The sequence below is a fragment of the Bombus fervidus genome, chromosome 14 (genome assembly GCF_041682495.2).
Source record: "Bombus fervidus isolate BK054 chromosome 14, iyBomFerv1, whole genome shotgun sequence".
NCBI classification, from domain to species: Eukaryota; Metazoa; Arthropoda; class Insecta; order Hymenoptera; family Apidae; genus Bombus; species Bombus fervidus.
This window is the reverse complement of record NC_091530.1, coordinates 6,422,640-6,444,301: the sequence shown is the minus strand read 5'-3', so window position 1 is coordinate 6,444,301 and position 21,662 is coordinate 6,422,640. Positions and strand designations below refer to the sequence as shown.

At 27.8% G+C, this 21,662-nt stretch overlaps 3 protein-coding genes across 9 annotated transcripts; 2 read left to right on the top strand and 1 right to left on the bottom strand.

The window, feature by feature from the left end:
* The first annotated feature begins 870 nt into the window (after positions 1 to 870).
* On the top strand, positions 871 to 12,925 carry LOC139993942 (uncharacterized). 2 transcript variants are annotated; one of them, XM_072016138.1, is made up of 15 exons: positions 871 to 1,036; positions 1,146 to 1,380; positions 1,501 to 1,740; positions 1,829 to 1,995; positions 2,080 to 2,448; positions 2,968 to 3,229; positions 3,400 to 3,643; positions 3,726 to 4,035; positions 4,144 to 4,213; positions 4,301 to 4,588; positions 4,674 to 5,012; positions 5,098 to 5,391; positions 9,226 to 9,474; positions 9,554 to 9,787; positions 9,904 to 12,925. In XM_072016138.1, the coding sequence occupies exons 1-15, from the start codon at positions 871 to 873 to the stop codon at positions 12,347 to 12,349; spliced, it is 5,913 nt and encodes a 1,970-aa protein (XP_071872239.1). In that variant the 3' UTR covers positions 12,350 to 12,925. The 2 variants fall into 2 exon arrangements, with proteins under 2 accessions (XP_071872239.1, XP_071872238.1); XM_072016137.1 differs by having other exon boundaries at positions 9,223 to 9,474.
* Positions 9,076 to 14,802, bottom strand: LOC139993951 (centrosomal protein 20). Of its 3 annotated transcripts, none has more exons than XM_072016153.1 (4): positions 14,056 to 14,304; positions 13,391 to 13,600; positions 13,238 to 13,303; positions 9,076 to 9,305 (listed from the first exon to the last, which is right to left on the bottom strand). In XM_072016153.1, the coding sequence occupies exons 1-4, from the start codon at positions 14,081 to 14,083 to the stop codon at positions 9,277 to 9,279; spliced, it is 333 nt and encodes a 110-aa protein (XP_071872254.1). In that variant the 5' UTR covers positions 14,084 to 14,304; the 3' UTR covers positions 9,076 to 9,276. The 3 variants fall into 3 exon arrangements, with proteins under 3 accessions (XP_071872254.1, XP_071872252.1, XP_071872253.1); XM_072016151.1 differs by lacking the exon at positions 9,076 to 9,305 and adding an exon at positions 14,671 to 14,802 and having other exon boundaries at positions 13,154 to 13,303; positions 14,056 to 14,100; XM_072016152.1 differs by lacking the exon at positions 9,076 to 9,305 and adding an exon at positions 14,613 to 14,658 and having other exon boundaries at positions 13,154 to 13,303; positions 14,056 to 14,100.
* On the top strand, positions 14,769 to 20,729 carry LOC139993944 (popeye domain-containing protein 3). Of its 4 annotated transcripts, none has more exons than XM_072016143.1 (9): positions 14,771 to 14,910; positions 15,343 to 15,517; positions 15,618 to 15,879; positions 16,118 to 16,485; positions 17,355 to 17,512; positions 17,626 to 17,728; positions 17,886 to 18,026; positions 18,109 to 18,274; positions 20,335 to 20,729. In XM_072016143.1, exons 3-9 carry the CDS (start codon positions 15,657 to 15,659, stop codon positions 20,397 to 20,399), a joined length of 1,224 nt encoding a protein of 407 aa, XP_071872244.1. In that variant the 5' UTR covers positions 14,771 to 14,910; positions 15,343 to 15,517; positions 15,618 to 15,656; the 3' UTR covers positions 20,400 to 20,729. The 4 variants fall into 4 exon arrangements, with proteins under 4 accessions (XP_071872242.1, XP_071872244.1, XP_071872243.1 ...); XM_072016142.1 differs by having other exon boundaries at positions 20,332 to 20,729; XM_072016140.1 differs by lacking the exon at positions 20,335 to 20,729 and adding an exon at positions 19,531 to 19,789.
* The last annotated feature ends 933 nt before the right edge of the window (positions 20,730 to 21,662 follow it).

Here is a 21,662-nt window from a genome sequence, read left to right as displayed (position 1 = left end):
TATTGTGGATGTGTCTATATATGTGGATGTATTATGATGAATGTAAATTCATTAAGAAATAAATTATTTATACATAATATTTTTTTGGAAGACTTTCAATGTTTGTACGAAATATTTTGATACTATGGAAGATATATGTATATTTTGGAGTAATATAACACGCGCGCGTGCGTGCACGTACACACAAATGTATTAGTAATGTAATGTAACATAAATTATATTAATGTTATTGTTAAATGTCATAAGTAGTATTTTTAAATCAGTTTATATAATATTTATTTGTTGTTATTTGTGTTATTATATTTCAAAATAATTAATATAAAACACTGTTTAAACCTTTGTTAAAATAAATAGAATTTGTATTTGGAAGAGGGAATTATATATTAATTGCATTAAAATAACTATGTAATATAAAATTATGAATATAGTACTTACTTTAATTTCGTATAAAGATTATTAAAGTGTAATATTAATATTTTGCTTAGTTTCAAGAAAAAGGAAAAGATATGGCATAATTTCTAAAGGAATAATGAAGAGAATATTTAAGCAGTTTATAAACTAAACTAATGTAGTTTGTTGTTTGTGTAAAATATTATTATGTTGAAATTTTATTAAATTATTTATTAAGTGATTTGTATGAATTTTATATACATATAAAAACAAAGACTATATATATTCATATATATATAAATTAAATGAGACATTTTGCTATCGTATAAGTATACTACTTTATTATTAAAATTTGTATATTTATAAAAAACATTTTTTTGTAATTTTTATAAATTTTATGCATTTAATTTCAGTGTTTTTCTGTGTATAATTATTTTTTTAATTTTCATTGTTTCTTTTCAGGATATATAAATAACAAAAATGTCAGTACACTATAAATTCAAATCTACTTTAGATTATGATACTGTATCCTTTGATGGATTACACATTTCCGTAGCAGATTTGAAGAAGGCTATTTTTCATCAAAAACGTATAGGAAAGAACACTGATTTTGATCTGCAAATAACAAATGCACAAACTAAAGAAGGCAAATATAAAATATTTTATCATTGTTTCTTATATATTTGTTTGCAAATAATTATAATACTTTCATAAGAAGTACCAATTTTTGTAAAGTATAGAAATGATTCTTTTAGATTATACGGATGATAATGCATTAATTGCAAAAAATACTAGCCTTATTGTTGCTAGAGTTCCATTAACAGTTCAACAAAAGCGATCATGGGACAGAAATGATGCTCCTTCGTTTAGTAATTTAAAAGATGAATCCAATTTAGGCAGAGCTGTAGATCTTACAAGACTTGATGGCTCTGAAGAGGACAAAATTCGGGCAATGATGACTCAATCTACGCAAGATTATGATCCATCAAAGTATGCCATTTTACAAGCAAACTTTTTATTTTATTCTATCTTGTATATGGCTTTATTCTTTTTTTGTTTTCTATCTTATATGTATACCAAAATTCTACATATGATGTATATCTTTAACAGTTACATGAAAATACGTGGAGCTAATCAAACTGGTGATGTACCTGCAAATTATCGTTGTTATAAATGTCATCAACCCGGACATTGGATTAAAAATTGTCCACTTGGGACAAATCAGGAACCTATAGAAATTAAGAAAAGTACAGGTATTCCTAGGAGTTTTATGGTTCCAGTTGAAGGACCAAGAGTTCCTGGTGCTATGATGACACCAACGGGTCAATATGCTGTACCAGCTATTGATCAGTATGTTTTAATATATAAAATGATTAATAAAGTCAATAAATATATCATATACTTTTAAAATTCGTTTAACTATTTCTTTAATTTTCAGTCAAGCATATAAAGAAGGTAAAAAAGAACGTCCACCATTTTCACAAGATCCTGAACCTGCTGTAGAAAAACCAGAGATTCCAGAGGATTTATTGTGCAATATTTGCAAAGATCTTTTAACAGACGCAGTAATGATACCATGCTGTGGAAATTCATTTTGTGATGAATGTAATTTTTAAAATTTTGATATATTTATATCTATTAGAATTTATTATCAATTTTTAATGCACTTTTATAATATGTGTATAACAGGTATTCGGACATTCTTATTAGAATCTGAAGAACATGAATGTCCAGATTGTAATGAGAAAGATGTTTCACCAGAAACTCTTATCCCCAACCGCTTTTTACGAAATGCTGTAATGAATTTTAAGAATGAAACTGGGTATGCTAAAAGACAGACATATAGACATTCTCCACAAACAAACAAACAGCCTATAGTACAATTAGAACAACAAAAGGCTGATCAAGCAACCAATCAAGTACCAAACCAAAGTAAAAGTGTCCAATCTTCAAACACAACTAATATGCCCCCTCAAGAATATACAGAATCACAAACAACAAATTTTGAATCTCCTCAACAGCAATTTCCTGCTAGAGCTACACAGCCACAAACAACTAGTGAGTAGAACTTTTAAATATCTAAGTTTTATTACATAGCTTCTATATTTTTGTAAAATGAAAGGTAATCCATAAATTTTTAGAAATACAAGAAACGTTGGAAAATTTTAAAGCGTTACTTAACATATTAATTGCTAAAATTTATTCTTAAAAACATTTTAAATTATATACATCTTTTTTTTATTTTATTAAAATATGAAAAATTATTTTTGATACAATCTTTGTTACAAAATTATATTTTATCAATAAAATTACAGGATAAGGACGATTTTAAAAAGATTGTTTCGTATTATTTAAAGAAATTCGATTATTACATAAATGTACAATATTACATAGTGGTTAAGTTATGCTCAAATTTACTTCACTAGTTAATATAGGTTATGTTTAACCTCAAATATAAAGGTAGTTTACCTTCCGAATTTCATAACGATCAATATGAGATATTGCAAACATCACTTAATTATTTAACAATATGAAATATAGAATACAAATCGTTATATTAAATATCATTTTTAATAGCTGTTCCAGAAACAGCATCAGAATCTGATTTGCAAAGTGATACTGTAACAAAGTTAACAACAGACGAGGAAACAGAAGTTCCACCACCTCCAGGAACTGAACCATTACTTCCAATACCTGCAATTGGTAGTTCACCTGAAAGAGATAGAGAAAGAAGTGATCCTCCAAGTCGTGAAAAGAAAGAACGTGAGAATGAATATCCAGGTGAAAGACAATCAAGAGAACGTAGGCGAAGTTTCAGCAGGGATGGACATCGTGATAGGTAAAAATATTTAAGTAGTAAACTGACACCTATTTTATAGAATTAATTTTATAATTTGTAATAGTATTTTATAGCTATGTATATAGACTGTTTGTAGCCTAATCTAATTAATTATAGTTTCAAACTTTCTATCCAACATTATCTTAATTTATATAATTATTATCTTTTAGAAGTGGAGAACGTGGTCGTAGAATCGAAAATTTGCGACCAGTAAATCGGAGACGATCATTATCTCCTAGACATTCACAACATAGCGACTATAATTCTCAAGGAGCACCTTTGCCACATTTGATGAACCCACCCCCATCAAAAAATTATCAAGGTTTACCATCTGATGATGGACATTATCCACCTAATATACATTATGATAATGCTATACGGAGATCAACTGAAGATCGTCCAGGCACACCAACAGTAAGTTCGAAATATTTTACACTTATATTATTAAAAATATTCCATTTTCATATTTATATATACATATATATTATTATTTCAGGTTGATGAACCACATTTACATGTGCCTTCTTCTGGTAATCAGCCACCTCTTTTACCTTTTCCACCGGGAGAAGATCGTATCCCTCAACCAAGCTATAATCAACCTCCACCTAATGTACCCCCACATAATCCACCATTATTGCCAGATCCATATATGAGTCATCGGATACCTATGTATCCCCATCAGCAAGGCTCCCATTATGGGCCTCCACGATATGAAAGACCTCCTTATCAACAACAAGGGTACAGACCATCACAACCACCTCGAAATTATAATGGTCCACCAAGACCAATTAGGGGAATACATCATCGTAAGTAATATTCTAATGGACAATTGTATTTCAAATTGTACAACTAAATTTTTAACATAGGTAATTTATTTGGTTTGAAATATTTAGAAACATTTCATATCTTTTCAGTTAGTTATAGAGGATTGCAACCACCACCACCAGGATTAAGTAGAAATATTCATAATGGTAATCCACCTGGGTAAGTTGATATACTTTGATAAAGGTAACCGCTATTTATTCAATACAGTAGATTGGTCTATTATCATAATATTGATATTATTTCCAGTATAATTGATGATCCATTAGAAGCTTTTGAACGAATGCTAAGAGAAAAAGATGAGCGAGATAGAAGGCTTGGAAAACATAGGAGAAGAAGTCGAACACGATCAAGATCTCGTAGTTACAGTAGATCTAGATCACGTTCATTTGGCCGCAGATCACCATTCCCACCTCGTCTAAGTCGATCTAGAAGTCCTCCTTCAAAACGAAGATCTTCAAGATCACCTTTACCTCTTAGAGCACGAAGTCGTACACCAAAACGTAGATCAAGAAGTGGAAGCTTCTCAATTAGTCGGTGAGATAAATTTTCTACACTATTTCAATATCTATGACATTTGTAATTATTGGAATAAAATTGAAATTCTTTGTATTATTTACAGTTCTAGATCATACTCACGTAGTCAATCTCCTAGACTATCTTTGTCACGAGATAGAGATAGAGACAGAGAAAGGGATAGAGAAAGAGATCGTGACCGTGATCGCGATCGAGATCGAGATCGAGATCGAGATCGCGACCGTGATCGTGACCGTGATCGTGATCGAGATCGTGATCGCGACCGTGATCGAGATCGTGAACGGGATCGTGAACGTGATCGCGAGCGTGAACGTGATCGCGAGCGTGAACGTGAACGTGAACGTGAACGTGATCGAGAACGTGATCGTGAACGTGATAGAGAATTAGTTCCTAGATATCGATCTCCAGCTAGATCACCTCCAAGGTATAATTATATTATTATGTTCATTTCAAATAACTGTTAAAGAATTGTTTAATTAATTTATGATAATTGTGAATAATATTTTTAGATTCCAGCGAGAAAGGGATCGTGAAAGGGATCGACCAAGATCACGTGAACCTAGAGAAGGATACAATAGTTACTACAATGATTCACCAGCACATGATTATCAATTCAGAGATCGAGAGAGGGATTTACCTCCTCGAGATAGACCAATACAGAGATATCCAGTAAGGAACCAAGCAGCTCAGCATAATATACCGCCTTTGCTGCCGCATCTAGTCAGTGGAAGTCATCCACCACCACTTATGTCATTGGGACCTCCACCTACGGACAGGAAAGACTATTATGATTCCTACAACAGGTATTTCCGCCTCAATAGTACTTTAATTCATGTACACGCTAAGCAGACAGTCTACCGTATCTTACGCCGCTGTCCTGGTTAAGACTGCTCCGGAATTATGGTGAATGTAACGAAAGCGAAATAATGAATTTTATGACATTTTAAAGATAATGTATACATATATGTTTTTTAAAAGCATAGTTATATATATGTATATGTATGAATATACGTATATATACATACATATGCATATACAAAATGCGCGCGCGAACACACACACACGTACACGCATACACAAGAATAGTTGTATAAATTAGTTTAAGTTTGTACATATGTAAGTTTCAATAAAATTTAATTTTTAATAATTTATGGATTGAAATAAAATATGCTATGTAATATGAAAGAAATTGATTGTAATAAATCAAGAAATTGTGTCAATCTATTTTACTAATTAAAAATATTTTGTAAAAAGTAATAAATGAAAAACATAAATTTATGCAACTATTCAAATAATGTTAAATTTTTGTTGTCACAAGAGTGATATGTTGATAGTAGTGTGCTGTGAGATTTTTGAGTATGGGTTGATATAAAAATGATAATGTTAGATTGTAAAGAGTTTATTTTCCTACATAACTGTACCTTACTGAAAAATATTTATTTTCATTCACCTGCATTTCAATTAAGTATTTAATTATTAAAAGTAATGACTGTAACAACAATAGTAATATTATTTTATTACTATGTATTTTCGACATTAAGAAAATATTACAATAAAACAATTAAAATAATTGTTAACTTTTAAATAAATTATTAAGTTGTAAATAATATAACGACTGTTTTCTAGATATATTGTCGATTTGAAAAAGTCATTACTTTATTCACGACGTAGATTATAAGTCTATGAAGCCATTGACAATCTCGGTTCATAAGGATTAAAAAAGATATATAAGTTAAATATTAAGCTTTAAATTCAATTGAAAAAATCAACGTTTTAAACAAAATGTTTTGCAAAGGAAAAGCTTCATGTTATTGTTTTTCTAAAGACTGATTTGATCTATATAATCAATACAAAGTTATAGACGAGTGTGTAAACGAATGCGTGTGTCATACACACACGCACACATGTACACATATACGTGTGTATATATATGTATATATATAAATATATATATATAATATATATATATGCGCGCGCGCTCGTGTGTGTGTGTATTTTCTGTTGTATTCTTTTGCTGTATTTTTCATTAAAAAATACTGTATGTACTATGGAGATTTTTCGTAGAAATACTTTGATAATTTCTAAAAAATATTTTATTCTTTTGAGTAAAGTTCCAAAATACATATAAAATAAAACTCAAATATTACGATCTTGATTATCCAAAGAAAGTTTGGATAGTGAAACAATGAAATTTTTATATATAAACAAATATACTGAATAAAATAAACTGGATAATCGAGATATTTTGAAAATTTAGAATATGTACATATATTTAGGAATCAATTTATTTCGTAATAGGTTGATTTTTATTGCATTAATGAATATTTTTATATTTTTGCAATACTGTATTTAATATTTTAATAATATCTATTCTGTGTTTTAAATATTTCCATTAATTTTAAACAAATTTCGGCTTCTCATACATACCAATTACTAAATTGAAACCCATAAACAGTTGCAGAAAAAGTTAAGCAATCAACATAAGCTGGTATTGAAATATATTTTGAAATAATACATGATTTTTTTATAATTTCATATAATTCAGAATTTACATGTAAATTGGAAAACATTTAATTGGAAGGATCTAAGCACGTTTATTTATTTTTATGTCTTATTATAAAAATACTTCAAGAAGTATTGTATAAATATTATTCAAATAAAGTTGTTAATTACAACATTATAATATAATAAATGAAATACAAAAGATCTTATTATTAATGATCCTTTCTAATTTCATGTTCTCCAATAACAAATTTTATCTGTATTATTAAATCATGCAACATTAATGTATCAGTTTATGATTTAGGAAACTGATAGCATTTGAATCCAGTATTGTATTATCTGTGATAGACAATGATTGAAATTTTTATTGACATAACTGAAGAGCTATCGTAAATAATCACATGACTAGTTAATTATATGTAGTTTATATCTTCTTTATAATTTATTGATATTAGTCATATAGATTTATTAAAAATATAGGAATTCAAAATTATTTTTGAATATTGTAATATATACAATCAACTTCTGTAAGTACCAAAATAATTTTAAAATTTATTATTAGAAGGAAAACTAAGGAAAGAATTTATTAAATTATGTTATGTTAATAACAGTGGAATGAGTGCGAATAGACATTAATGTCTTGCATTATTAGGAAGGCTGTAATGTATTTGGAGAAATTTTTAAATTCAGAATCATACTTATTACAGTATTGATATTATTTATATTAATATTTCTATGAAATTTTTATGAACAGAAAGATTTTATAAACTTTTTCGTAAGTGTCATTATTATATGCGTTAAGCATATTATTTAAAATTGTAAAGTTGTACTATTTAGCATGACAAAATTCGTTTAACTAAAGTAGGTTCATAACACTACAAGCTAGTTATTTTTATGCTGTGATTCATGTGAACACTAAGCTTTGTTTTTGATTGTAGAGGGATAAGTATTTTTTATTCTGTAACGTTTAATGTTATGTTTTCTTTTAAGATCATTATAACAATATTATTTGCAAAGAAAATGTAATTTTGTATACGCGACGTAAGGAAATATTTTTATGAAAATAACACATATATTTTTGTTGATTTCCTTTTTTTTTTAATTCGTTACTATTCTTATATTGAATGATTGATTTTGTCATTTGCATGCATATAAGATATTATTTGTATGTACATAATGACATTACGTTATGAAATATACAAATAACCAAAAAGTGAAAGAAGAAGACAGAAGCAAGGAAAGTGTATACGGCAAGGACCAGCTTGGAGATTGTGGAAGCTACCCAGCTGATTGACAGATCTGCATGGTTTCTGAATCAGGTGAATTCAGGGCCAAATCAACATTTGTAACATAAGAAAAAACATTTCCTTTTGTCTGTTTTCAGTGCTTGAAGTAAAAAAATGTCATAGAATACTCTTAAGAAAGTTATCAAAATGATATTGACTAAAACTTAAAAATTGTACAACATATTTACTAATGTAACAGTATTTATATGGTATAATAGCACATTGTTGGTGAGTAAAATATGCAATATTAATGTTTAAATGAGTACAATCAATATACTACTTTTGTGCTCACAGTAATGTATTTGAAGTTATAAATGTTGATTTATTTACTTTTCGTTTTTATGACATAATAGACAGTAAATATACTTGATAATAGGTAATTTTATTCATTCATCTTTTCAGCTTTAGTATAAAGGTTTCATAATCAGCTTTAATATAAAGGTTTTAACTTTTCATAGTAATTCCTCAATAAGTAAAACAAAACGGTCAAATTAATTTTTTTTTAAATTAGTAACCCTTAGATAAAGCATAATTGTAATTTTTTCTCTGGAATTGATGAACGTACATATAATTAAACAACAATAACATACTTCTATATGTATTTTTGTCAAAAAGATATATAAATTTATAAATAAAAATATTGTAATAAATTTTATAAGTTGAAATTAGACTTATAGGATATAAATAAATGTATAAAAATTTTTAGTTCTACTTTAAATTTTAATAACTTATAAATTAAAGAATTTACATAGCACTGAGCTTTTATAAATCAAATGTATGACTTATAAATAACTTTTTGAGGTAATTGAACAAAAATATGAACATTTTTTGTGAATTTTTTGTCAGCAGGTATCCTGGACCATCCAATCAACGTTTTGGTAGTCCTTTACGAGATGTGCCTCACAAAAGATTTGACGATGTTGCACCTCCTGGAACAGAAGGATACTATGATCTATCACCGCCAGGTGTAGAACTCTCTGAAAGATCATTACGTGATGATCGTGATCGACGTTTATTAAGAGATCAAGAAGATCGTGAGCATTCTCTTAAAGATCATGATGCTGAAGATCGAGATAGATTACCTTTGAGAGAAGATAGGTATATAAGCATATAGTTCGTTCATAAATAATCCAAAAAATTGTATTTAAAACTATATATAACTATCACTTTTTTTTAGGGGACGCGAACGAGATGATCGTTTACGTGAAAGAGATGAAAGAGATAGAAGAATTTTGAATAGAGATCGCGAAGATCGTGAAAGACAAGGATTACCTAGAGATCACGATGACAGAGTACGAGAAAAAGATGATCGCGATAGAAGGGAAAAAGAGAAAGAACGAGATGATAGGCATACTCGGGATCGACGAGAAGACGATAGGCACATAGATAAGAAAGACTATGATAAAGATCGGTATGTTCACATAAGTTATTTTATTTAAATAAAAAATGTCAATTATATTTACAAATAGCGTAATTAAATTGACTTGATTTTATTCTATAACAATAATACCAATATTGTTATTTCAGTTACAGGGATGAAAGAGATCGTCACAAACAAGATGACAAAAATCGTTCTCGTGAAAAAGATAGGCGGGAACGAGATTATGAAACTGAAAAGGATAGGGACCGACATGAACGTTATGAAAGGCGGTCTATGGAACGAAAAAAGAATAGAAAAAGTCCAACTCCATATTCACAGAAATCTAGGATAGATACGAAGGATATATCTCCTGAACGTATAAAGAAGAAAGAAAAGGATCATGAAGAAAAGAATGAAGAAAAGAAAAAGGAAAAGAAAATTAAAGAAAAAAAGAAGAAGAAAGATGATGAAAAGGAGAGAAAAAAGAAAAAGAAAAAAGAAAAAAAATCAGGGCAAAAAGAGATTGTGAAAGATGAACCCATTAAACCAACTGAACATGAAGAATTAATTGCGGAAAATAAGCAGGAAAGCATGTCGCCCACAAAAACTGATGTTATAAAACCTAGTACCGAAGATGAAAATATTGAGAGTAGGATAGTTTGCATTCCTACCGAAAATGTTATAGAAGAATCGATTAAAGAAGAATTTGAAGATAAATCTTTAGCCATGAATCCAGAACCTCCTGAATTCCATGAAGCCAGTCCAGAAAGAATTGATCATACAGAATTTGGAACAAATCCTCCTAATCCTAATTTTAAGCCAATTCCAGAGTTAAAATCTGATATCAAACCTATTGATAGCCTTTATAGTGGATTAGACGATGCAGAAATAAACACTGTAATAACAGAGAAGTATTCTTTACTTTCAGAAAATGAACCAGAAGATAAAAGTACATTGTTAGAAGAAAAGTCTCCAAAAAAAGATGAATTTTTAGCTCCGATGCCTGAACTTTCTAAGTGGGAGAGGGATGACACTACAGAAAAAACAGACGATGTATGCGAATCTCCTATGGAAAAAATACAGTTGGATGAACCTAAGTCCGCAAAAGTAGTTACATCAGAGGTACTAAAAAGAGCAGAAAATGCGATTTTCCAAAAAGCTATAAATGCCATTAGACCTATTGAAATTAAAAAGATAAGTGAAAGTAGAAAAGTACTATATCAGAATCCAGAGCCTAAAGTACTTGAAGTTGAACCTAATAGAGAAGCAAGGAAGAGCGTGAACGTTACTATAAATGTAGGAAGAAACGAAAGAAACGTTGAAATAACGGAACCAGTGAAAAAAGCTAAATTAGACCGGACAAAATTCAAACCAGTTCCAGAAACTTATTCACCTACAAGACTTTCCGCCAAAGAAAGATTGGGTGAAAAAGTGGATGAAAATAAAGAAAGGAAAATTAGTCCCATGAAAAGCTTTTTAGATAGACGTGAGATGAAAAGTGAAAATCAATCTAGAAGTAGATCTCCTAGAAGTACAAGAGATAAACGAATATCTCCACTATTAGATAGACGCGTTGATTCATCATTATCTATACCAGGAAGTGAACGTAAGGTATTCCTCGATGACAGGAAACGAGATAATAAAGATCGAGGTGATCGTTCAAAAGAAAGAAACGATTTCAGAAGTGAACGACACGATATAAGATCAGAAAGAGATCCAAGAATTGATTCGAGGGGAGATTTCAGATCGACTCGTAATGATTCTAAAGGGGAAAGGATAGATAAGGATAGAGAAAAAGATAGAGATAAAGAAAGAAGAGCAAGGACACCATCCTGCACATTTAAAAGAAATGATATCCCGAAGATAGGTCTTTTGAAGAGTAGAGAGGAAGAAGATGATAGACGTAGAGACAAGAAAACAAAGGAAGATAAAAAACGAAAGAAAGAACACCGAAGTAGAAGCAAATCCAAAGAACATAAGAAACGGAAAGAAAAGAAACATAAAAAAGATAAAGAAAAAAACTTAGAGAAGAAACAGAAGCATAAAGAAAATATTGGTTTAAAAGATAAACCTGAAAGCAATGAAACTAAAATAAATTATGAAAATCCTGAACAACCTCCAGCTACAGAATCTATAAAGAAGCAAAGAAAGAATCCAAGGCTTGTGTCCGATCGTAAACGTAGTATGCTCGATGAAGCTAGTTTTGAACCTGACTATAGTGCTTCAGATTCAGAATCAGATGGTGAAGATGGCAAAGTGGTTTCATTACCTACCAAAAAGCTCAAACTCGATGAGCCAGACATAGAAAAGGAAATGGATATAAAATCACTTAAAAAGCGATCAAAATCTACAAGTAGCGAAGATTCATCCAGTACCTCAGATAGTTCAACTACTGATTCAGATAGTTCAGATGAATCACATAAAAAGAAGAAGAAGAAGCATAAAAAACATAAGAAGAAGAAATCTATGAAAAAAGATAGTAGTTCTGATTCAGATTCTTATTCAGATTCATCTGAAACAAGTACAGATGAAGAAAAGCATAAAAAGAAATCAAAAAAATCAAAGAGTAGGAACAAACAAGCAAAAAAGAAAAAGAAATCAAAGCACAAATGACATCATTAGATGTCTTTGATATTTTAAAAAGTAAATTCTGACAGTAATTTTTCTTTGTGAATGCTTTTTAATGTAAGGTCTTGTACCAGAATTATTTACTATTGTATGCATCAAACTGAGATTGTTATCTGATATCTATGAAATGATATAGTCGATTTATTCTATATTTACAATATTACAACAGCGTTCAAAGTTAATTTGGACAAACATTAGTGATTCATTACTTATTATTAATAGCCAGTACTTTTTTGGGATCGAAAAATTTAACGAAATAAGGAATGGGTAACAAACTATGACATTTAACTTGTATTTAATTTTGAGATATTGTTAAGGCCTTTACATGATTGTCCATGTTCTAATTCCATCTCTAAAATGCTGTAAGTAAATTCATTACAATAACTAATGTACATTATAGCATTCAGTGGATAATATCTTTAAGAAATCTGATACTATACTTTTAGAGAACAACAGCAATTATATTTAAGATCTCCAATATCGCAGCATTATATTGTACTTTCATAATGTAATGTCAATATGTAAAAGACGTCATGAAATAAAAAGACGAAATTCTTTTAATTTATCCTTGTTCTCGTTGTACAAAATATTCGAAATCATTTACTATACAAAATTATATATGTTCTATAAAATCTTATTATATAAAGAAAGAAAATTTAAATAAATTACAAAAATCTGAAATTAATTAAAAAATGGGGGTTTGATAATTCATATATTTTTTGTTTATTAACAATATTAAGTATGAATGTTTTAGACTTTTGTTACTTTTGTTAATAATACGTCTATATATAATTTTATATATTCATGTATTTTTTAAATTCTTGAATGTTTCTACAATACTACACAGCAATGGTAATTTTGTACTATTCTCACTTTCTTTCAGCCCCAAACTTTGCAAAAGCAAAAATCTATCAAGAGGTTGCTTTGACAAGTCGCATTCTAAAACAGAGATATTCATTAAGTACTTTATGAATATATTAATTTCTGTAATATAGTATATTATATATGAAGTGCATTATTAAATACCTGAAATAAATACAGTAGAGCTGTACTTATATCCCATCCAATCTAAATATTCTCGAATAAGTTCATTCAAGAATACAATGTCTAAAGGTGGCTTTGGAAGCTTTGTTTTATTTCCTTTATTTGAATTATCTAACAACTTTATGACTTCTGTACGCATTTCAGCTTTTATACGACCAAGCTCCCCATCAGCTTTAAGTGATTCTCTAACTGCTGTAGAAATAGGTTTATTAATGAGCAAAAAAAACTTAAATAGTTTTAAGTTTTATATAAAATTGATTGTAAAAAATAAAATTCTTTCATATGCAATAACTATACTTTCTTTTTCCAGAAAGTAAGACAATCTTTAGTAATATAACATTTGTTATTATCAATACAAAATACTCTCTGATAACAATTACTATGTAATACATAAATTACATAAATACAGATATAACCCAAATAATTAATTATAATACCACTTATTTTTATATTATAAATAATATGTACATTTATAACAGAAAAAAACATTACATATTAATATTGAAAATAAATTACATATTTAAATAGTAATTGGGTATGTATGTAATAAAAATTAATTGAGAAGAGTTTATAAATTAACTACGTGTAATAAAATATTTTTTACTTAAGAAATATAAACATTTTGTAAATTTGCAATTAATAAATACCATTAATCAAATCCTTCTCCGTTGCCATTTTATTATTATATTTACCTATAAACAAAGAAACAAGAATTTCAAAAAGCACATATACAGATCTATATATAGCAGGTGAGGCAGATATTGACGATTTAAATTTTTGTTCGTTAATGATATTGTGTTTGATGTGCAATTTAAAATTGTTTCCAAGAGCACGCTCTATATAAAAAGAAATACTATATTTTAAGACAACATGTTTTACTTCAATAAGATCATAGAAGGAAATACTTCAAATATTATTTTCTAATATAATGTATTTAAATTGAATTCAAATTTTTATCGAATACTTCAACACTCCTTAAAATAATAAATTATTAATTGTAGTCGATATACAATTTATAAAATAATAAACATTTAATTCAAAGTTACAATTACAACTTTAGGTTTCAAAACTTTTAATTACTAAAAAATAACGCAAACAATTACAAAAAAGTAAATATTTGTAAAAATTGTAAGTTTCAAATATAGAATATACAAATTTATTGTATTTTATCTCTAGTATTTTGAATTGTAATTAATTTTCGTACGATGGTAATTATTTATTTGAAAGGATGGTCGTGTTTGCTAGTAAATTTTTGAACAAACCTTAAATTACGGGCCGCGTGGCCTATTTTATCCCCCTTCTGTTTCCCAATTCTCTACCGTCGTCTTTACTCCTCCTTGCTAAAGCAACGTCTTTATGCTAGTTTGACGTTCATTAGATAAGCAAGTTTGTTTCGTATACGAGTTCGGTTTATTCTAACTATCAAATTACTCTTAACGTTATAGTTTACTTTTTCATCTGTATGCCTTGCGTACGTTCACATCCTTTCAAATTTTCCATGAGTAAGTTATTTATTGATTTGAATACGATACTTTATAACATGCGTCAATATCCACAATCACTTGCATATCAAAATCAGCATGAAATACATTTATTTGAAAGCATTATCTTCTTTTATAAATTCACAAAATAATATTAATAATTGAATTTTGTAAAATCTTTCAAATTCACCATTAGAGTAACAAAATTTTTAATATTTTCATTTAATTGGAGTTTGACATTTTTAATTGGTAATTTTATTGTGTCATCAAGTAAGGATGTTAAATAATTATTAAGTTTATTACAAAACTCTTAATATTTCTTTTAACTATGGTTTGATATGTTATCATACATATAATCACACATTTCTAATAAGTACAGGAACATAGTAAATTTATGGGAAGGTTCATATATAAAATTTTGTACTTTATTATGAATGCATATTTATATTACAGATGTTTCTATAGTCTTCCTGCAGCTATTGGTAATGCAAATACCTTTGTTTAATTTGATGTCCACAAGATGGTATTTGTCTTCAAGTTTTAACTTTAGCTGAGAATAGAAATGTGAAAAATGACAGGATATTTACAAGTGGCATATAATATTCAATTTAACATCTCCTATGAATAAGTATGAAACATAACAATTACCAATTTAAATTGTGCTCATATTTTGTGTAAATTTAATTTCAGTTTTTTATATTTAAGTATTATTTATTTTATTGTTGTAGAGTAAGACAAAATTGATTTAGCTTGGTGGTGATGCGGGGATGTGGATCTGTTTTGATCCTGTAGGAAGCCGAGAAGGCTGGCGTGCTTCTATTTTATTTTTTATATTTCTGTATTGGACATCTTTTGGTATCGATGGCAGTTTAACAAATGCAGCTGCATTTAATGTCCCCCATAATACTGTTACATCGGAAGTATCACTACCAGTTTCAACACACCGTGAAGATGACGAATGTAGGAATGTGACCACTGATAATAGAGCTAGTATGTATGCATATACATATAATATGTTAGTTATATATAATATATTTTATATATTTGATAATATCATTATTCTTACCAGTTAATAAATTTTTGAGCTAACTTTTTTAAATACTTTTTTTAGACAATGTTTAACAATTTACCATTAATCATTAAGTAATAAATTTTATTACTACATTATTACTTAATGTTTTAGGTATAATTAGTTCTACTAAATATTTAAAAAAGAAACATTTTACAGCTACTGGTCTATCAGTGGTCAGTCAAGGATCTGGTTCTCCTCATTCGCCGATAGTGCCTCCAACCTTTCTGTACGGAGTTCTTACCTGCCAACCGTATCAAGGAATTTCTGTGAACCACATCTACTTTCAACTAGCAAATGCCTTCTTTCTATTGTCACATCTTGCACCAAGTGGCATACATGGCGTACTTTATTTAAGGTGCACTCTGCTCGTGGGCTGTGCCTTTCTTGCTTTGTGGGGCTGGACAATAGCTTGTTGGCTGGATGCTGCTCTCTGGAATGCTCTATTTGTTGCCATCAACTTCGTCCATGTATGCACGCTTCTTTACAAGCTCAGGCCTATCAAGTTTTCAAGGGAAGTTGAAGAGGTAAGCTATGAGAAGCATCAGAAGGAATGATTGTTTGACTTCATATCACAGAGTAGTGTTTACTGATCTACCAAACAATTTAAAATACTTAAAATTATTTAAGATATTAGTGCGTTTAAAATTTGATATTTGGAATTAGATAAATACATAAAAATACATGCTATGTAAGAAACATTTAAATAAATATTAAATTTATTATATTTTGTTATTGAATGTTAAAGTGACTTTATTATTAATTACTATGAATAGATGGACATGTTACACAATTATTTCAAATGATGATGAATTAATATAATTAGCATTATACAATAGAAATAGTATTTTTGTAAGTATTGAAGTATATCTGTCCATTTTTTAAAATTGATACTTCATATATGTAGAATACAAAGATATACACTATATTTTATTGTTTTTCTAAATTTTATTTATAGCATATTACTTTTTCTAGATGATGTAATATTCTTTTTTAAGCTGTTATAGATAGATATATTAGAATTTTAATTACAGTAAATTGCTTGTATGTTTGGCTATAGTGTTTGCATTAGATTCAAATTCTTTAGGTATATACTATCTTTTCTTTTTGCACATTTATATATCCAGTTTCAGAAATAGATTTTTATTATAGCATCACTGCTTTTAGGATATTAGTAATCTAACATTATATTTTTTTAAATTGAGAAAATATTAATTTCAACAAACATATGTGTAATATAGAATAATTCAATTATATGTTGTTCTAATGTAAAAGTGAAATGGTAATTTAGAAAAAGGTTATTGAAATAGATGTTTTTCTTTTATTACAGTATATTTTTACATTTAATAATAACGTTACATAAATTTTATATTTTATTTCATTCTTTTTCATACAGGTATATATTGCAGTGTTCCAGCCATTAAGAGTATCACGTCATCAGTTCAGAAAAGTGTTAAATTGTATGAAGGTTATTCGACAGTTGAAATATCAAGAAGTTTATGCCCAAGAAAAAGTAACCAAAGTTGATTCTTTATCTTTGGTACTTTCTGGGAAGTAAGTGTATATTATAAATAACATAAATTGTAATATAAATCTTAATAAATTACATTTTATCAAATTTAAAAGTAAAGAATGGTATTTAAATTTTTTTGTGTATATTTCTTCAGATTAGTAGTTTCGCAAAATGGAAGAGCATTGCACATTGTCTTCCCACATCAGTTCCTGGATTCTCCAGAATGGTTTGGTGTTTCTACAGACGAATACTTTCAGGTTTATACATCTTTTTAAGTCATTAGTAGAAATCTATTTGTTCATAGTAAAACAAATTTATACACATATTTAATGAAATAAATTTATAAAAAATACATATTTGTTTACATATGTGTGCTTGTATTTATATAATATATAAATTTGTGATCAATAACAGGTATCAATAACAGCTATGGAAGAATCGAGGATATTATTATGGCATAGAGACAAGTTAAAATTAAGCATAATTAGTGATCAATTTCTGCAGGCAGTGTTTGATCACATTTTGGGAAGGGATGTAGTAAAAAAATTGATGCAGGTATGTATGTGTTTTTCTTAAAAATTTATAATACATATGAATTCATTGAGGTATTATATATTAGTATTTAATATAATCTTAGGTTAGCGAAACGATGGCCGCTAGCAGTCATCAACAACAAAATGGACAAGTAATTGGTTTAAGTGGTATTGGAGCCTTAGAAAACGATCCTGACACCAAACTCTTCGTTGTGAAAAAGACTGGTGATAGTCAAGGTATTACTGCTCTCATCAGCCGTCAACTTCAAGGTAAGTACTTTTTAATATTGCATTTATGGACAATGGTAACACTTGTAACTATTATAGCAATAGTTGTTTTGTTACGTTAATAAAATCTACAAAAGCTAGAAACGAATATTATAAATCTATTATTAATAATTTTCCGAATATATGAACAAATATCAAACAAAGTACAACTTGTTTTTATAGTAGCATATATTTCTAATGTCATATATGTTCTATAATTGGATAATTTAATACTTAATTATTTAAACTAAACTGAATAACATTGCAATGTGTGTACGATGATCTATCAAAACTATAACATATATATTAAAGAAACTTAAATTATCCCATTACCTCATATATAAATAATTTTTGCTGGCTGATTTTCGGATTTTGAAACTTATGAAAAACATAATAATAAATGTAATATTAAATGTATAAAAAATAGCATGCACATGCACTATACACATATACATATATATATAAGATATAACATATACACGTAATGCCTTTATGTTTATAATTAAACATATTGTTAAGGATGTAATATTTCTATACTATTCCAATATTCCTATCTTCTCTAAAAGACGCCCTTTGAAAAATTAAATAAAACGTGAATATAGTATAATATAATAATATAAATACACTTCTGTGTAATCATCCTTAATGATATCATTTCAAAAGTAGATGGTAGTTCTAATTTAAATGTGTTATGCAATTTGAAAAGTCTTTTTCCATTGCAAAAAGTTGTTTCAAATAAAGATATTATAGATATTATAATTTAGAGAAAATCTAAATATATAAAAAACCCTTACGTTTATATAAATTATAATCATTAAAACTGTCTAAATTGATTTGAAACAATATTTTGAAAATGTATTATGGCAGTTTACATGTACAGTATCACATATATTTATATTTTTTATATTTAGGCATGAGCATGTATCATTTGATCTAAAAAATTCTGTAATGTAAATTTTTTTCATTATAGAATAGTTTAAAAATTTTTGTTGTTGCAATTTATAAACGTTACTATCCTGTATTAGTAGTTTATATTTATATTGTGCCAATTATATATTTTTTTCTTATGTCGAGCAATTATTCTTTAAGTAAATATATAAATATTGAAATGTATATGTTGAATATATAGAAATCTTTTGCATGATAATTGGTGCATGTATTTGCTGAAGTAAAACTAACAATCTAGATTTATAATTTGTTTGAATATGCAACATACACTTTTTATAATTTTGCATCAATTTTGATTTTGCTTTGGATAGAAGAGAGAATGCCGCTGCTGTACACGACTCAGGAAGTGCTGAACAACACTTTGCATCATATTAATCACCTACGTACACCTCCTTTACATCCTGTACAACACAGCAATGTTCAGTCTTCCCTATAATATTCCTGTGACACAAACTGTGCAGATACTTAGCACAAATTTGTACGTGATATATGTTATGTTTCTGCAATGGATATCCATACAGTTATACAAATATCACTGGGTAACTTCATTTATTTTCTTCTGGTTATTGTATTCAGGTGAGTTGTTTTTGTGTCTATGTATGTTTTTTCATATTTCAATTATATTAACAATGTTGGTTCTGTCATAATACTATTGCTCAGATTCAATAAAATGAAAAGATTTTAATACCACATACCTGACAATTATACCCTAGTATATTAATTTAAAGATTTGTAGTTAAGTAAAAAACATAATATTGTTACAAATACAATGAAAAATGAAGTACTAATTGTAGAACTTGAAAAGAAAACTTACTCTGGTATAATAACTTGTTACATATATTTATTTTATTACATGATGTATTTAGAATTATTTAACACTTAATTCTTTTTAAGATTAAATATAGTTTTGGGGGGTTCTTTATTCACATGTTTATTAATGTTCCAATAATTTAGTTTTATACAATTTTATCTTAAAGATATATTCTGTTGTGGTTGCATACAAATAGATTTTCTATATTGACATATCATGTATATATTAGTTTATATTTTAATTTATATTAGCATATTGTTATTCTGTAGTAATAAAAAATGTTTATGTTATTACGTTGCAGCAGCAGGAGATCCAAATGCATGGAGATTGGGAAGAATTGAAGAGACTGATCATGAAACGCCTGTTTAATGAAATGAATATTAGATGAATGTCATCCTCGACAGTCAATATAAAGCAACACCGGTCTTTTTACATAACATGAAATAATGATGAAGCGTATCCGTCATTTTGGAAAATATGGCATGGTGTGCGTGGAGCAATTAAATATTCTCTTGCCAATTAATAATTTTTCCCACTAGTCAAGTATGATTAACAATGGAAAGAAAGATTTCATTGTTTATAGAATAATGGTTCCATCCTAGTTTATATAAAGTGATATATGACTAAACATTACTTTATGCTTCCAATATATTATTGAATAACACCGAAACTGATTTAAATATGGCTGTTTATAATTCACACTGATTTTCTTCTTAACATGCATATTTTAGTACCAAACAAGTAAGACTTTACATGTTTAATAGAATGAAGGTTGTTCAATCGCAACGGCGTAACTTCTTTAGTGAAAGATCTGTGATTTATTGGAACTGGTCAAGAAAAAAATTAGGGAGGCCTAAATACCTGATTGTTTCCCATACCCAAATATAGTGCCTTTTTACTTGCATTTCATTTATTCATTTAAAAAAAATATAAACATTACTATTGTATACTAATTTACATATTCATTCAATATTTTTTAAACAAATTGCTGGCAGAAATCTAAATGTTTTTTTTTGTAACTGGTAGTTACAATTTTTTACATATCTCTTACAGTGGGACTATTTTGAAATGGTCTTTATCTAGAGAATGAATGGTAAAAATATAATTCATTATATATATATATATATATATATATATAATTCATTAAGATAAATTGAATTATTTGTATCATTTTCATTGGAAAATACCTACTTAAATTAAAGGTATATGAATTAAATTTTGTAACTTTGATTATGATTTATTAATCATTGCCAATATAACAGTATTGATACAGCCAACACTGTATTACAAATGAATTGGTGTATGTTCTATTAATACATTGTTAAAACAACATTTCCAACATGATTTTGGACATAATTAATTTCCAACATATAACTTTCATTTTTTTTATTTAACTGTTAACTATTTAATTTGTGTATGAGGTATCAATAAAATTACTATGCAATTGATCATGATATATAGATAAACTAATTTATTCTTAATTCATTTATAGATTGTTTTATGATAAAACAAAGATTAATTAGGGTAATATTCATAATTTATGCCTGGTACTTAGAAATTATATACACATATATATATTTTATTCTTGTTTAGAATATTTTGTTTCACATAATTCTATTCATATTCATAATT

What these genes read in the sequence shown, in the direction of transcription:
- LOC139993942 (XM_072016137.1), top strand. Translation starts at nt 871, where the DNA reads ATGTCAGTACACTATAAATTCAAATCTACTTTAGATTATGATACTGTA. An exon ending in CATAATGGTAATCCACCTGG is followed by an intron (nt 4,214 to 4,300) that starts GTAAGTTGATAT and finishes TATTATTTCCAG; the next exon opens with TATAATTGATGATCCATTAG. An exon ending in GGAAGCTTCTCAATTAGTCG is followed by an intron (nt 4,589 to 4,673) that starts GTGAGATAAATT and finishes TATTATTTACAG; the next exon opens with TTCTAGATCATACTCACGTA.
- LOC139993951 (XM_072016151.1), bottom strand. Translation starts at nt 14,083, where the DNA reads ATGGCAACGGAGAAGGATTTGATTAATG. An exon ending in GGAGAAGGATTTGATTAATG is followed by an intron (nt 13,601 to 14,055) that starts GTATTTATTAAT and finishes CTATTTCTACAG; the next exon opens with CAGTTAGAGAATCACTTAAA. An exon ending in CTCTACTGTATTTATTTCAG is followed by an intron (nt 13,304 to 13,390) that starts GTATTTAATAAT and finishes TCTCTGTTTTAG; the next exon opens with AATGCGACTTGTCAAAGCAA.
- LOC139993944 (XM_072016141.1), top strand. Translation starts at nt 15,657, where the DNA reads ATGTGGATCTGTTTTGATCCTGTAGGAAGCCGAGAAGGCTGGCGTGCT. An exon ending in GACCACTGATAATAGAGCTA is followed by an intron (nt 15,880 to 16,117) that starts GTATGTATGCAT and finishes AACATTTTACAG; the next exon opens with CTACTGGTCTATCAGTGGTC. An exon ending in CATCAGCCGTCAACTTCAAG is followed by an intron (nt 18,275 to 19,530) that starts GTAAGTACTTTT and finishes TGCTTTGGATAG; the next exon opens with AAGAGAGAATGCCGCTGCTG.